The sequence below is a fragment of the Pelophylax lessonae genome, assembly GCF_965119305.1.
Source record: "Pelophylax lessonae genome assembly, chromosome: 4".
Classification (NCBI taxonomy): Eukaryota; Metazoa; Chordata; class Amphibia; order Anura; family Ranidae; genus Pelophylax; species Pelophylax lessonae.
In genome coordinates, this window is record NC_138771.1 from 569,820,766 (window position 1) to 569,834,046 (window position 13,281).

The following is a 13,281-nucleotide window of genomic DNA, read 5'->3' on the forward strand; positions in this document are numbered from 1 at the left end:
CAGTTTGGAGGAAAGCCAGCACTCTTGACACCGAGTATGAACGAGGGGAAAACCCCCTGGACTCACACCAGGCAAAGTACGCTTTCCAAGTACGGTAGGAAATCTTCCCCGAAGAGGCTTTTCTAGCCTTGATCAAAGTGGGAATGACTTCAGGGGAGAGACCCTTGTCCTTCAGGACCCTGCTTTCAACAGCCAGGTCGTTAAAGCCAGCGACTGTAAAGCAGGATGGAAGATCGGCCCGAATTGGCAGGCGCCACGGAGGTTCGACTGCCAGCAGAACGAGGTCTGAGTACCAAGACCGGCGAGGCCAGTCCGGTGCCACCAGAATCACTGTGTGCGGTTCCGAGGCTAACCTGCGAAGGAGCCTGGACAGCAGCTGAATTGGGGGAAAGGCGTACATCAGACGATACTGATGCCAGGGCGCCACCAACGCGTCCGAGGCGTCCGCCCGAGGATCGCGCGTTCTTGCCACGAACCTTTCCACCTTGTTGTTTAGACGAGACGCGAATAGGTCCACATCTGGTGAACCCCACTTCGCGCACAACATCTGGAAGACATCCAGGTGTAGGGACCATTCCCCCTGGTCCAGGGTCTGGTGGCTCAGGTAGTCCGCCTGCCAGTTCTCCACCCCCAGTATGTGAACTGCCGTTATCGCCGGGACGTGCGTCTCGGCCCAAGACAGAATGTCGGCCACTTCCCGAGCCGCTCGGGCACTCCTGGTGCCCCCTTGGTGGTTGATGTAAGCCACAGCGGTGGCATTGTCCATCTGAACCCGAACAGGACGGCCCAGAAGCCGCTCCGACCAGTGGAGAAGACAAAGCTTTATCGCTCGCAACTCCAGGATGTTGATCGGAAGGGAGGATTCCTCCACCGACCAAGTTCCCTGGGCGGACAGATTGCCCAGGACACCACCCCAGCCCGACAGGCTGGCATCCGTGGTGATCACCGTCCAGGACAACGGACGGAAAGACTTGCCCCCCGACACCGCCGGGGACTGGAGCCACCACAGAAGACCCCTTCTGGCGCGGTGACTCAATGAGACCTGCAGATCCAAAGACAGCGGTCGCCCGTCCCACTTGGCAAGAATCTCCGCCTGGAGACCCCGCGTGTGAAACTGGGCGAAGGGGATCGCCTCGAAATCCAAGACCATCAACCCCAGACATCTCATGCATGTCCTGAGAGACGAGAATCGGTTGTCCCTGAGGGACCTGACTTCGTCCCCGAAGTGTCCGGAGCTTGTCCTCCGGTAGGAAAACCTTCGCTTGAACGGAGTCCAGAATCATCCCCAGATAGGGGAGGCGAACCGAAGGACACAGAGTCGACTTTGGAACATTTATGGTCCAACCGAACTCCTGAAGTGTCTGCATCGTGGTGGACAGGTCGGTCAACAGGCCCTGGCTGGCATTCGACCTTATCAGGAGATCGTCAAGATACCCCAAGACCGCAATGCCCTGTGCCCGTAACAGGGCCAGAACCGGCGCCAGAACCTTGGTAAAAACCCGCGGAGCCGAAGCGAGACCGAAAGGTAACGCCACGAACTGGTAGTGTTCCTCCGCAATGGCGAATCGAAGGTACCTTTGGTGACCCTCGAAAATGGGGATGTGTAGGTACGCATCCTTTAAATCTATGGAGGACATGAACAGCCCCGGACTCAGGGCAGCCACCACCGAGCGCAGGGATTCCATGCGGAACTTCCGAACACGCACAAAGCGGTTCAGAGCTTTCAAGTCCAGAATCGGACGCACCTTGCCCTCCTTTCTGGGCACCGTGAACAGATTGGAGTAAAACCCCCGAAATCTTTCCCGATGAGGTACCGGGACCACCACTCCCTGGGCTCGCAGGTCCCGCACCGCTAGGTGCAGATCCCGCAAACGCTCCGGAGTCAGCTGAAGATTTGAGGGGAAAAATCTGCCCGCCGGCCGAGAAAGGAATTCGATCTTGTAACCTGATCGAACGATTTCCTGAACCCATCTGTCCTGGATGCGGAGCAGCCAAGGTTGGAGGAAACCACGCAAACGTCCCCCCACCCCAGAAGCGGATGAGGGCGCCCCTTCAGGCGGAAGCGGAGTTGGCTGCAGAACCGACTTGACCGGATTTCTGCTTACCTGCCCACGGCTTTTTCTGGGAGCCTTGGCCCTTGAAGGGCTTGCCCTTGGATTGCGACCTAAAGGCACGAAAGGACCCTTGAGAGGGCCTAAACGAGGAGTTCCGCTTGCCACGGAAGGACTTGTTCTTGGGATTCTGGGGTAAATGAGTACTCTTGCCCCCAGTAACACCCTTCACCAGAGTATCCAAAGCCTCGCCGAAAAGGCGAGAACCAGCAAAGGGAAAATCCGCTACCGTCTTGCGAGATGATTGGTCGGCCGACCAACTTTTCAGCCATATCAGACGACGGTTGAGCACCGCGACACTAGACAGGCGTGCAGCCAAAGGGGCCAAATTCAAGGCCGCGTCACACAAGTACATGACTCCCTGATGGATCTGATCCACCATAGCCAGTGTGGTCGGCGGAGCCGAATCAGCCACCAGGGTGCGCTTGAGCACCTTCGTCCAATCGGCCACCGCCTGGGCTGCCATAACCGAAGCAAAAATAGGCTTGAGCATAGAGCCAGCCACCATGTATGCATGACGGGCAAGAGACTCCAATCTCCTGTCCGTAGGATCCCGGAAAACGGGAGTATCCTCAGTAGGAACCAGGGTAGCCTTATTCAAAACGGCTACAGCGTGATCCACTTGAGGTGCCACACACCAGCGTTCGTCGGTGGACGGCGCAAAGGGATAAAGCAGTTTAAACCTACTGGGAACAGTAAAGGGCTTCTTTAAATTGCGCCACTGCCCATTAACAGTGTGATGAAACTCCGCAGGGCAGGGAAAAACCTGCGCTGATTTGCGGGTTCTGTGTGTCCCAAAAGAGGACACCCTAGCAGGAGGAGTGGGCTCATCTTCCAGGTGCAGCGTATCCTTTATGGAGGCAATCGGCTCATCCATGAGTGCAAGCTCTTCAGGCGAGCCAGGGGGAGGAGTATCAACCCCCTCCACCTCCGCCTCCCCCTCAGACCCCATAAGGTCCAGAGATGAGCGAGACCCTGAGAAGGGCACGCCAGCCACAGCAGCCACATCGCCCTCTGAATCAGAGGAAATGGATAACCTGGCCCTCTTTGCAGATCGTTCAGCCATCAGCACTTGCATCTGAGATACCAAGGATGCCACTACAGCGGCCAGATCAGCCCCCTCGGGGGAAGCAGCAGCCCCCTGGTCCCCCACCAGGGCGGGGGAAAACTTGCTATCCTGAGAATCCATGCCCAAACAGGAATGGAGAAAAAAAGGTACTGGCCCTTTAACACTACGGCGAGCGCAGCCCACCGTACACTAACTGTATGCACCGACCCCACAGGGACAGAAAAACACTGAGTTAGGAAGGACAGTACAATAGAGGAAAAAACCTGGAGAGAGCACAACAGGCTGCTGCCACCGATCGCTGTTCCAGAGAGAATAGGAAGTGATGCAAGAACCGGCTGAACTTATATAACCTATGAGGCTCAGGCAAAATGGCTGCTCGGCAGAAGGGATAGAGGCTACAGGAAGATGGCTGCCGACATGTGCTCGAAAACGAGCGCGCATGTCCTCGCCAAAACACATCGTTGCACCAGGTCCAGAAGAAACTGGCCACCCACAGCATATTACAAAAAAATGGCGGACCGCATTAGCGGCCGCCGCTGCAGCATGTCTGCACACATATCGCCCGCAGAGGAATCCTCACAGCAGAGCAGGAGGGGCCCCCCCGCAGCCCATAAAGGCATGTTAACCCCATACAGGGATCTACCAGGGAGCCCACACCTAACAGACATGGGGGGTAACACACAGCCACAGACTGACACCCCAGACAGATGGCCCCCACACAGAAGGTGCTTACCGTACCGGATGGCATGGGGAGCCGTCTCCAAGCGACAAACCGCTATCCTTAATGACAGGGAGAGCCGCAGCCGGGACGCAGTGGACCGCAGCACAAGACCGCAGAATGGCGTCCAGTGAGGTAGCCACCTCACAGGCAGCATCCCTTCAGCCAGCAGGGATGGGTCGTTCATGGCGCCAGGGCGAACCGTAGCTGAACGCTCAAAGGCAGGCTGGGGATCCATCTGGCCCTCAGCCCTGGGATCCAGGGCGGTCAGTCCGATACCCAGCTCCACATGATGCACCTTCATCCGAAGATCCCTAACTAAGAGCTGACAAAAGAACAGCTAATAAAGTAAAGAGAAAACACTTGAAATAAAATCAAAAAAAGGGTAGAAGGCTGAGACTGAAGCCCCAGCACAGGAAAGCCTGCTACTCCTAAGCTAGGCAAAATCAAACTGAGTTGGGAATGCTGGTGCAGGGAGGTATTGACTAGTGGGACAGCCCCTAGGGGTGTGTCTATGCTAAAAGCTTTTGTTACTAACAAGTCTTGTGCCTAGCTACTCCTGCGGAGCAAAGGTCAATACCCATTGGTGAAGACTGTGTGAGTGGGCGGCGACTGTCGGAATACGTAAGAGAAAAACTGTTTTACCTATTGTTCTACTCTCATGATATTAGTGGATGTGAGGGGGATTCTTCCGGTGTGGACCACTGTTCTGCTGACAACTGTGTCTCTGGGATAGGAATTGAAGGGAAAACTTCCCAACAGTATGCAGACAGCAAAACAGACCCTACTTGATCTAAAAGTTGGCTTTGGCTACACTTTAAAGAACATCAAAGTGATTGTAAGACCCCGTTCACACTGGGGCGACGCTACTTGCCGGGGCGACCTCACAGGTCGCGGTGCGCAGCTCACACCGCGACCTCAGAGCGGCCGGCACGGACTTCATATCATTGAAGTCAATGCAGGTCGCTCCGGGTCGCCCCAAAGAAGCTCCGGACCCTTTTTCTAAGTCGGAGCGACTTGTGTCGCTCCTATTAGAACGGGTCCACAGCTTCTCTATGGCAGGCGACCTGTCAGGCGACTAGGTCGCCCCAGTGTGAACGGGGTCTAAAGGTTTGTTGTTTTTTTTTTTTTTAAATAACAAATATGTTAAACTTACCTGCTCTGTGCAAGGGTTTTGCACAGAGCAGCCCCGATCCTCCTCTTCTGGGATGCCCTGGCGTCGCTTCTGGCTCCTCCTCTTCATCGGGTCATCCATTGGCACAGACAGCAGGACTCAGCCCCCGCCCCCCCACTCTCGTGTTACTGGATTTGGTTGACAGCAGCGGGAGCCAATTGCTTCTGCTGCTATCAATCTATTCAATGAGGACCCGAGACAGTGGCTGAAGCTGCTAGGCTCGTGCTTGTTGCTGGAATATTCGGATTCAGGCAGGGGCGGACTGAGAACCCTCAGGGCCCCAGGGCAAAATAAATTAAGGGCCCCCTTCCAGGCCCCACCTATGTTCCGCCTCCAGCCACACCCATGTCCCGCCTCCAGTCACACGCACATCCCTCCTCCAGAAGAAGGGGAGGAGAGCGGACGTGTGTCTGCTTTTCTCTCTCCCCTCTATCTGGCAGCACCTGCTATGCCAGGCCCAGACGCCAGAGATGAGCAAGCGGCGCTCAGGATACATAGTTGTTGGAGGGGACACTATAATGGGGTGCAGTGTTGCCAACCCCCCCAGGGATGGTCAGAGACTGCATACATGGCACAAGAGATAGTTAGAGACTGCATACATGATACAAGAGATGGTCAGTGACTGCATACATGGCAAAAAGAGATGGTCAGAGACTGTGGGCATGGCACAAGGGATGGTCAGTAACTGAGTGCATAGCACAAGGGCCGGTCAGAGACTGCAGGCATAGCACAAGGGCCAGTCAGAGACTGCAGGCACAAGGAGCGGGCATGGCACAAGGGCCGGTCAGAGACTTCGGGCATGGCAAAAGGGGTGATCAGAAACTGCAGGCATGGCACAAGGGGTGGTCAGAGACTGCGAACATGGCACAAGAGATGGTCAGAGACTGTGGGCATGGCACAAGGGATGGTCAGAAACTGCGGGCATAGCACAAGGGCCGGTCAGAGACTGCGGGCACAAGGGGCGGGCATGGCACAAGGGCCGGTTAGAGACTGTGGGCATGGCAAAAGGGGTGGTCAGAAACTGCAGGCATGGCACAAGGGGTTGTCAGACTGTGGGCATGGCACAAGGGGCGGTCAAAGACTGCGGGCATGGCAGAAGGGGTGGTCAGAGACTGCAAGCATGGCACAAGGGGTGGTCAGGGACTGCGGGCATGGCAGGAGTGGTTAGAGACTGTGAGCATGGCAGAAGGGGTGGTAAGAGACTGCGAACATGGCACAAGGGGTGGTCAGAGACTGTGGGCATGACACAAGGCGTGGTCAGACTGCAAGCATGGCACAAGGGCTGGTCAGAGACTGCTGGCACAAGGGGCGGCATGGCACAAGGGATGGTAAGAAACTGCAGGCATGGCACAAGGAATGGCTGGTACAATGATATTCACAGCCAGATTCTGACAGCATAAAAGATAAAAGTTTGTAAGCCCTACCTTCCAGAGATGGCATGGAGTAATCTTCATCTGTGGTGGTACCAGTGCCACTGCGCCCCTCCCCCTGGTCTCACTCGTCACAATCTTCTCCAGGCTCCTCTCCCCCTTCTTACTTAGCTCCAGGCTCCTCCCTTGTATCTTCAGGCTCCTCCCCCTTGTCTCACTCGGCTCCTTCCCTGGCCTCACCTGGCTCCAGGCTCCTTTACCTAGTCTCCAGACTCCTCCCCCCTCATCGACAGGCCCCTCCCCCTCATGTGGAACGGCTTCAGGCTCTTCCCTGTGCTCCCCCTCATCTAACATGCTCTCCAGTTCAGCGGCCATGGTCTGTGTGCTGCTGAACTGACGGTGTTCCTGTCCCTCTCTCTGCCATTGCCCAGATGGAAGGAGGGATTGTTTTTTTTCAAGATAAAGTGATCGATGTTTTGAAGAGAGGGGGCGGAGTCTTCACGCTGAGGCTGTTTCTCTGCCCTGCATCTGGTGCAGGAGTGAAGTAGACAGCGCCGGGGCCCCTCCTCCCACGGAAGTAGCGCCGACTGCCGGGCCCCTCTCCTCCTCCTACTTACGTAGCCCTGATAGCCCAATGTTGTCTCTCAAAGACAACATCGGGTGAATTAATTCTGCACTGGGCGGCGGGCCCCTAACCTAACTTCATTTATCTCCTTTCAGCCTATGACCGGTATAGGTAGATGCTCTGTCTATCTATGGAGAATTGTGCAATAATACTGTTAGCTCTATCTTGGACACTTTTGTCCTCTGTTTCAAGAAGAGAGATGGACTAGATGATGATCTTATGACTTTGTGTCACACAATGTTAAATGGTCTGTGTATTCTTTGCATTGTGAAGGTCTGTTTTTTTCTGTTAAATCTTTAAATTACCATCATGTAAATTCTAGACATACCATAATGTCTACGCTAGCTTTTCAAATACAGTTCTTCTATTTCTATTCAGTCTATGACCAGTGGGAACAGAATATTATTCTTGGTATGGGGATCAATTCCTCTGTATGCAAAAGTAGAACCATTTGTTTCCCTGTTTTCAGAGGAGAGATGGACTAAATGTGTCTATGTGGCCCAAGTCACTTGGCTTAATATTTCTGTAATACCAGCCATGCCACCTTGTCCATCAGAACTATTCTTTCTATATGAACAGCGAGGATGTATAACTCGCAAAGTTATTGTGAAGAGGGACAAGGCAATCTAAAATGCTCTCCATTAAAACAGTGCGAAGCAAAGTAGAGCCTTCCTTTTTTCCCCTTAGAACAGAAGCCATTCACATATGTTTTTAAATCATATATTGCAAAAATAGGAGGATTATTCCTAAATTTGGTATAGTGGGTGGATGCAAATCATTGCTTTATGCCCCATGGCTAACTACAATCTGGTGTATAGCATAGATACAGCCTAATATTATAGAGCCATTTATTCCAAACAGCATACAGTTATTTGAGGCTTGTTGCCCATCAACGGTAAAGGTTATAGAAGCCATAGCTTCTATGAAGTAGGGCTTGGGGAACAACAAGAAAGTTTAACCCAGAAAATGATGGTAGGGAGGGACAAAATGAACCAAGATGCCCTTCATTGAATCATTGCGTTGTACAGTAAAGCCTTCCTAAATCAGTAAGAAGCTGGTCTCTTGGAACATATATAAAGGCTGACTGAACTATGATTTTCATCTAGACCCTGGCCACTCTTCTCAAACGATCTATTTGCTCCTGTACACAGGTGACATCTGAATGCAGTGATGCAGCAACATCATCATAGCAATATTTCTCTACATGTACAGAAGCCGGCTGGCCGTTGTTGGTCAGAAAGATAAGGATATGGCACACAGGTGCCACGACTGGAATATAGAATTAGAATGCCCCTATTTTCAATCCTAGACACACATCATGTTCCCACTGCGATCATCCAGTCTAAAACTACACACTGGTAGATTGCTAAAACAATGGGTTGCAGCAAGCACAAGTTATTGTATAAGCCTAAGCTACTTCACTTTGCCCAGAGATGCAGAAATGTATATAATTCTGGATCGACTTAGTGACAACAGCTTACATAATTTAGTATTTGTACTTACCTGCCCAGCTGAGACCCAAGTGCTCTGATATTACAGCCATCTTCATGTCAACACGTTCAGTTCCACTAAGAGAACCTGTGATAGAAAGATGTAGACTTTTTAAGACAGGAAGAAGCAGAATGGAAGAAACAAAAGCAGGATAGAGGGGACTGTACACAGCATTGATGGTTGACAAAGTACAGGAATCCACAAGGGCCAATCAGGTCACGCCATTGAAGGTAGAGCAGTTTAAGAAGATATCCTTTGTAAAGAATTTTAAAGAAAAATTTTAACACAAGAGCTAATGTATAAAATATATATATATATATATATATATATATATATATATATATATATATATATATTTAATTTAATAAGCAAGTACTCACTACTAGTAATTGTTTATTTTGCTATTAAGGCTCAACTCAACCAAAACCCTTTGAGTTTTGGATAGAGAACAGGGGATACAACCTTAGATTAGGCTATGTATGCTAACTGTATCCCAACTGCGGAGATTTGCCTTACTTTCTGTTCTGTCTGATACACCCCAAATGGATAGGAAATCATACAAACAGCAATTAAAAGCTGAAAGAGAATCTAACCCCCCCCCACACTTAACTTAAAGAAACAAAGTTTTTTTGCTCTCCGTGTGTAATCTTTGTTTTCCTGGTATATTTCACCTGTTTTGTCTGATAGTTATGAAACAGAAAGTGAGAGTAAAGCTTGGTAACACACGGGCCCAAAAAGGTCCGTTCAGCAGTTACCAGCCCACTTTCGGCCTGTGTGTGCAGCTCCTTGACCGAGCATGCTGGAAAACCAGCAGCCGATTGGCATCCGATCAGTGCTTGCAGTGGGGCAGATTGCTGTACTAACATCGCATAGTTGATGCAGCAACCTCCTCAGTTTTTTTTTCATTCAGCCCGCTGGGTTGAACGAAGAAAACTTCTTATGTGTACCAGGCTTAAATCTCCCCAAGAGAAATACAATCAGCAATAAACTCTTCACATTGTTTTTAGCCTTTCTCTACTCTTTTCTAGAGTAACCTTTCTCTACTCTAGAAAAAAAAGTTTTGACTGTAGTCTATCTTTAGCCATAAGTTATATTGCTTTGAATCTGCACCCTATTACCCTTCATTAGCTATCTGGTCTTTGTTTAAATGTCTACTGCTCCTGCATAGGTTATCTGCCCCTGGTCTTGCTACACCCTTCATATGTACCATCAATTCTCTTACCTCTTATGCTGTCATTCAGAAGGCTATATCTCTCTCTTAAGGCCAGTGGAGTCAGTGTCCTCCTTCTGTCAAGGCTGCCAGGAGTCTGTGACAACAAAACTCAGATTTAGACAACTTTATATTTCCTCAATATGGCACTATTTATGGGCCTCCTTTAGTAAAGCAAGTCAAATAGCAAGAATGATTTACAAAGGGTAATAACCATTAGTAACCAATCAGAAGTCCGTTTACTAAACTCTGATTGGTGAAAGATTAAGGTTGAGTGGTGCTGTTGGTTACATAATTTCCCATATTGCTCTTTCCATATTGCACAGGTTCTCAAACTGTAGTACATATACGCTAGGGGGAGGTTCAGATAGTTCTTCTTCTTGCTGAAGTAAATTCATGTTAACAGTACAGTACAGAGTTTTAGCAAATAATAAATAATGAAAAAAAATACACATTGATAAAGTGTATTTAGAAGTCTAACGGCCCAAGGGACTTTTTGGAAAACATTTATATGCAATTGGAGGCTACTAGTAATAAATTTTACATGTCAGAAAGACAAAACAAGCTATAAAAGATATAAATTACCACAAACACTGCACATTGTGGGTAAAACTTTGCGAAACCAAATGTTGGTTAAAATAAGATAATAAAAGACTGATATGTGGCATCAACATCCTAACGTGAGACAGGTAGATTATAACAGGTACATGTGATATAAAATAAGAAAAGGAAATTATAAAGCTGGGGCAAGTGGAAACCAGCATGCCTTCTTTTATTTTCTAGATTTCAAGCTAGTAGTTTTCATTTGTTTTCATAAGATGGATGGGTGCACATTTCTCTTGTCACATGCAAGTGGCTCAGTGGCCAATAAAGGAGTTTTTCATGGGAAAGTTAGAGGCAGTAGGTAGCACTAAGTTCCAGAGGTGGTGGGTGATTTAGCACTAGAAAGTCAAGCCCTTTGTTGCAGAATTAAATTAGAATCAGAGGGGCAGAAAAGAAGCTTTTATGGCTAACAAAGGTAAAAATCAGCACCTTTTGGTGCCAACTGATGTTAGACAGTACTTGGTTGAAAGATTTTCTTTATTTTAACACTTGAAGCGACAGGTTATAGAAAAATTAAGAAAAGCGTGAAAGTGTCCCGCAGTGCTCCTATATTCAACTTTTTGTAAGCCTATGTGCCCTACCTTATTTACGTTCCAGCACTGCAGCCTTCAATCTCTTTGGCACTAACAGTTGCCTGTGCCAGCCAAAGCACGCTGTGGTTCAATCCTCCAACTTCTATGTTACTGCTTTGTAGAATGCTTTGTATAGGGTTAGAGGATGGAACCACTGTGTGCAACAGGTACAAAGGCATCCAACCCTCCCAGAGATTTATGAAGGCTGTAGTGCTGGAACAGAGGAAGGCAGTATACTTATTTGCCATTGCATTATGACCCTATCCTGGGTCTTGGCTTGACAAACTGCTATTGTAGGTTGTAGCACGAAACTGCCCTGCACCATAGCCAGTTCTAGTATGCATGTATACGTGATAAAGCCTCAGTCAATGCCGCTCGTCAGACCACACCCCCTGACATGTTTTGCCCCACCCACCAGGCCTTAATCATAGGGTAGACCCCTATGATTAAGCTCCGGCAGATGGGGAAAAACATGTCAAGCTGCAATGACTGAGGCTTTCACACATATACTTCCATACTAGGACTAGCTATAGTGAGCGGAGGTTTCATGCTTAAATGTTCATTGCTCACTGGATGAGTTTTTATTACACTTGCATCCCTGCTATCCTGAGTGCCAATGAGGCTTTATACCTCAGCCTGTAGTGGCACCACCAAGCACTAACGGCCTTATTGCTATGGAATATTGCTTCAGCTTATAGTAGCATGAGTGCCTACCATACTTATGGCAAATACATTTTTTACCTTCAATTTTTTTATTAATAAAGAAAGACAAAGTACAAGGGATTCATTATACAAAGAAGTCACATAGCCCAGAGCCCCAGGTGGGATACAATGAAAATACAATAACAGCATCATCTCAGGCATAAGGAGAAAATCGAGAACATGGGCACTCCAAGGGCATAAAAGTGTATCCCACCCTACACCTTCATAAAATTTAAAGCGAGGTCTAGCCCCAACCAAAAGAGCATATAGTCCAAAGATAGGAAAAAAAGAAGGAAGAGGAGGCGTAGGAAGTGAGACGAGTACCTAGTTAGAAGACTCTACTCTAGGTCCTGCAGAGAGCGACAAATACATTTTTGTTCCCTATATAGACTATCTGCCTTCTGAGATAATTTAAATAAGTGTATCTACAGCACATGTTTTCAAATCCTTGTTTTGAATTGGGTATAGAGGGCTTAGAACCTCAGTCAACTCTCTTCTATGGGTACACACACACATTGTTTAACATCTGATAAAAAAAAGTCTCCTCAAGACGAAACAGACAGAATTTAAAACCAAAGTTTTAATCCTTTTCTGCTCTAACCAAAATTTTTTAAAAAAGCAAGTTTTCCTGGAGTTGGCCTGCACCAAGACCAACAAATATGCACCTAGTCCTGCTTTGAGATATAAGTCACATACTTTTACAGTTTACTAGAGCCATGTCTTACATTCTGGCTTCATCGTGGCTTCTATCCTGTGCTTTGTGAGGAGGGTAGGAGAAAACTTACTATGATTATCAGTATGTACTTTTATACTGTGTGCATCAACTGTCTCTTATCCTGTCTGAATGACACATTATTTATTGACAGCAGATTAGAAATATCCTAATTTACAGCAGCCCTGAAGTGATATGCAGATTGAAGAACTAAAGGGCAGAATAAGTGGGAGCCAGAAAGACGTTGAAGAAGAACTAAAAGCAAAACATGACAAAAAATATTTTTTTTTAATCATTTTAGATAGAGTAAAGGACAGTTGTAACCCCTGACAGTTTTTTTTTCTTGCCAGCTGTGTCCCATTGGGAGATTTACCTTCACTTCCTGGCCAACATCCAAAACGAGAAGTAGGAGGAAATCTCCCCAAAGTGAGGGAATCCCTGGCTGTCACAAGATGAAATGTCCCCCCTGGAAGATATCCACTCAATTCCTGTTCTGGGGAGAACCCAAAGTGTGGGATTTTCTTTCACTTTCACTCTCGATAACAGTAAACAGGACAGAGAGGGTGAATTTCCCGCAAGTGCACTAATAGCAAATGCAATTTGACAAGTGTTTTATTCCCTCCCCACTATCCAAAATAATAATAATAATAATAATCATTTTGCCTTTAGCTGTATTTTCTGCTCAATTCAAAAACAGCTAAAACACCAGAATAAGGATCCTTATTTACAAGAATCTGGCAGTTGTTTTCGGCTGAGTTCAATGAGATTTGAAAAATTACAGTCACACGACTGAAAATAAAGATCCTTATCCCTTAATAAAGCTTTGTAAATATTGTGTAAGGTGAGGTGTCTATGATAAATAAAGTAAGCGCAGGCTCTGCAGATACTAATCCAGCAACTCTCATGTAATCTATATATTAAATT

General features: G+C 48.1%; 1 protein-coding gene across 5 annotated transcripts in view; it reads right to left on the reverse strand.

The window, feature by feature from the left end:
* Positions 1 to 13,281, reverse strand: part of ANK1 (ankyrin 1) — a 409,057-nt gene that overhangs the window by 43,999 nt on the left and 351,777 nt on the right. For all 5 annotated transcript variants that reach the window (XM_082256778.1, XM_082256779.1, XM_082256777.1 and 2 more), the window contains 2 exons: positions 9,781 to 9,865; positions 8,571 to 8,645 (listed from right to left, as the gene is read on the reverse strand). In XM_082256778.1, the coding sequence (XP_082112904.1) occupies positions 8,571 to 8,645; positions 9,781 to 9,865 (160 nt within the window). The remainder of the gene's footprint in view (positions 1 to 8,570; positions 8,646 to 9,780; positions 9,866 to 13,281) is intronic.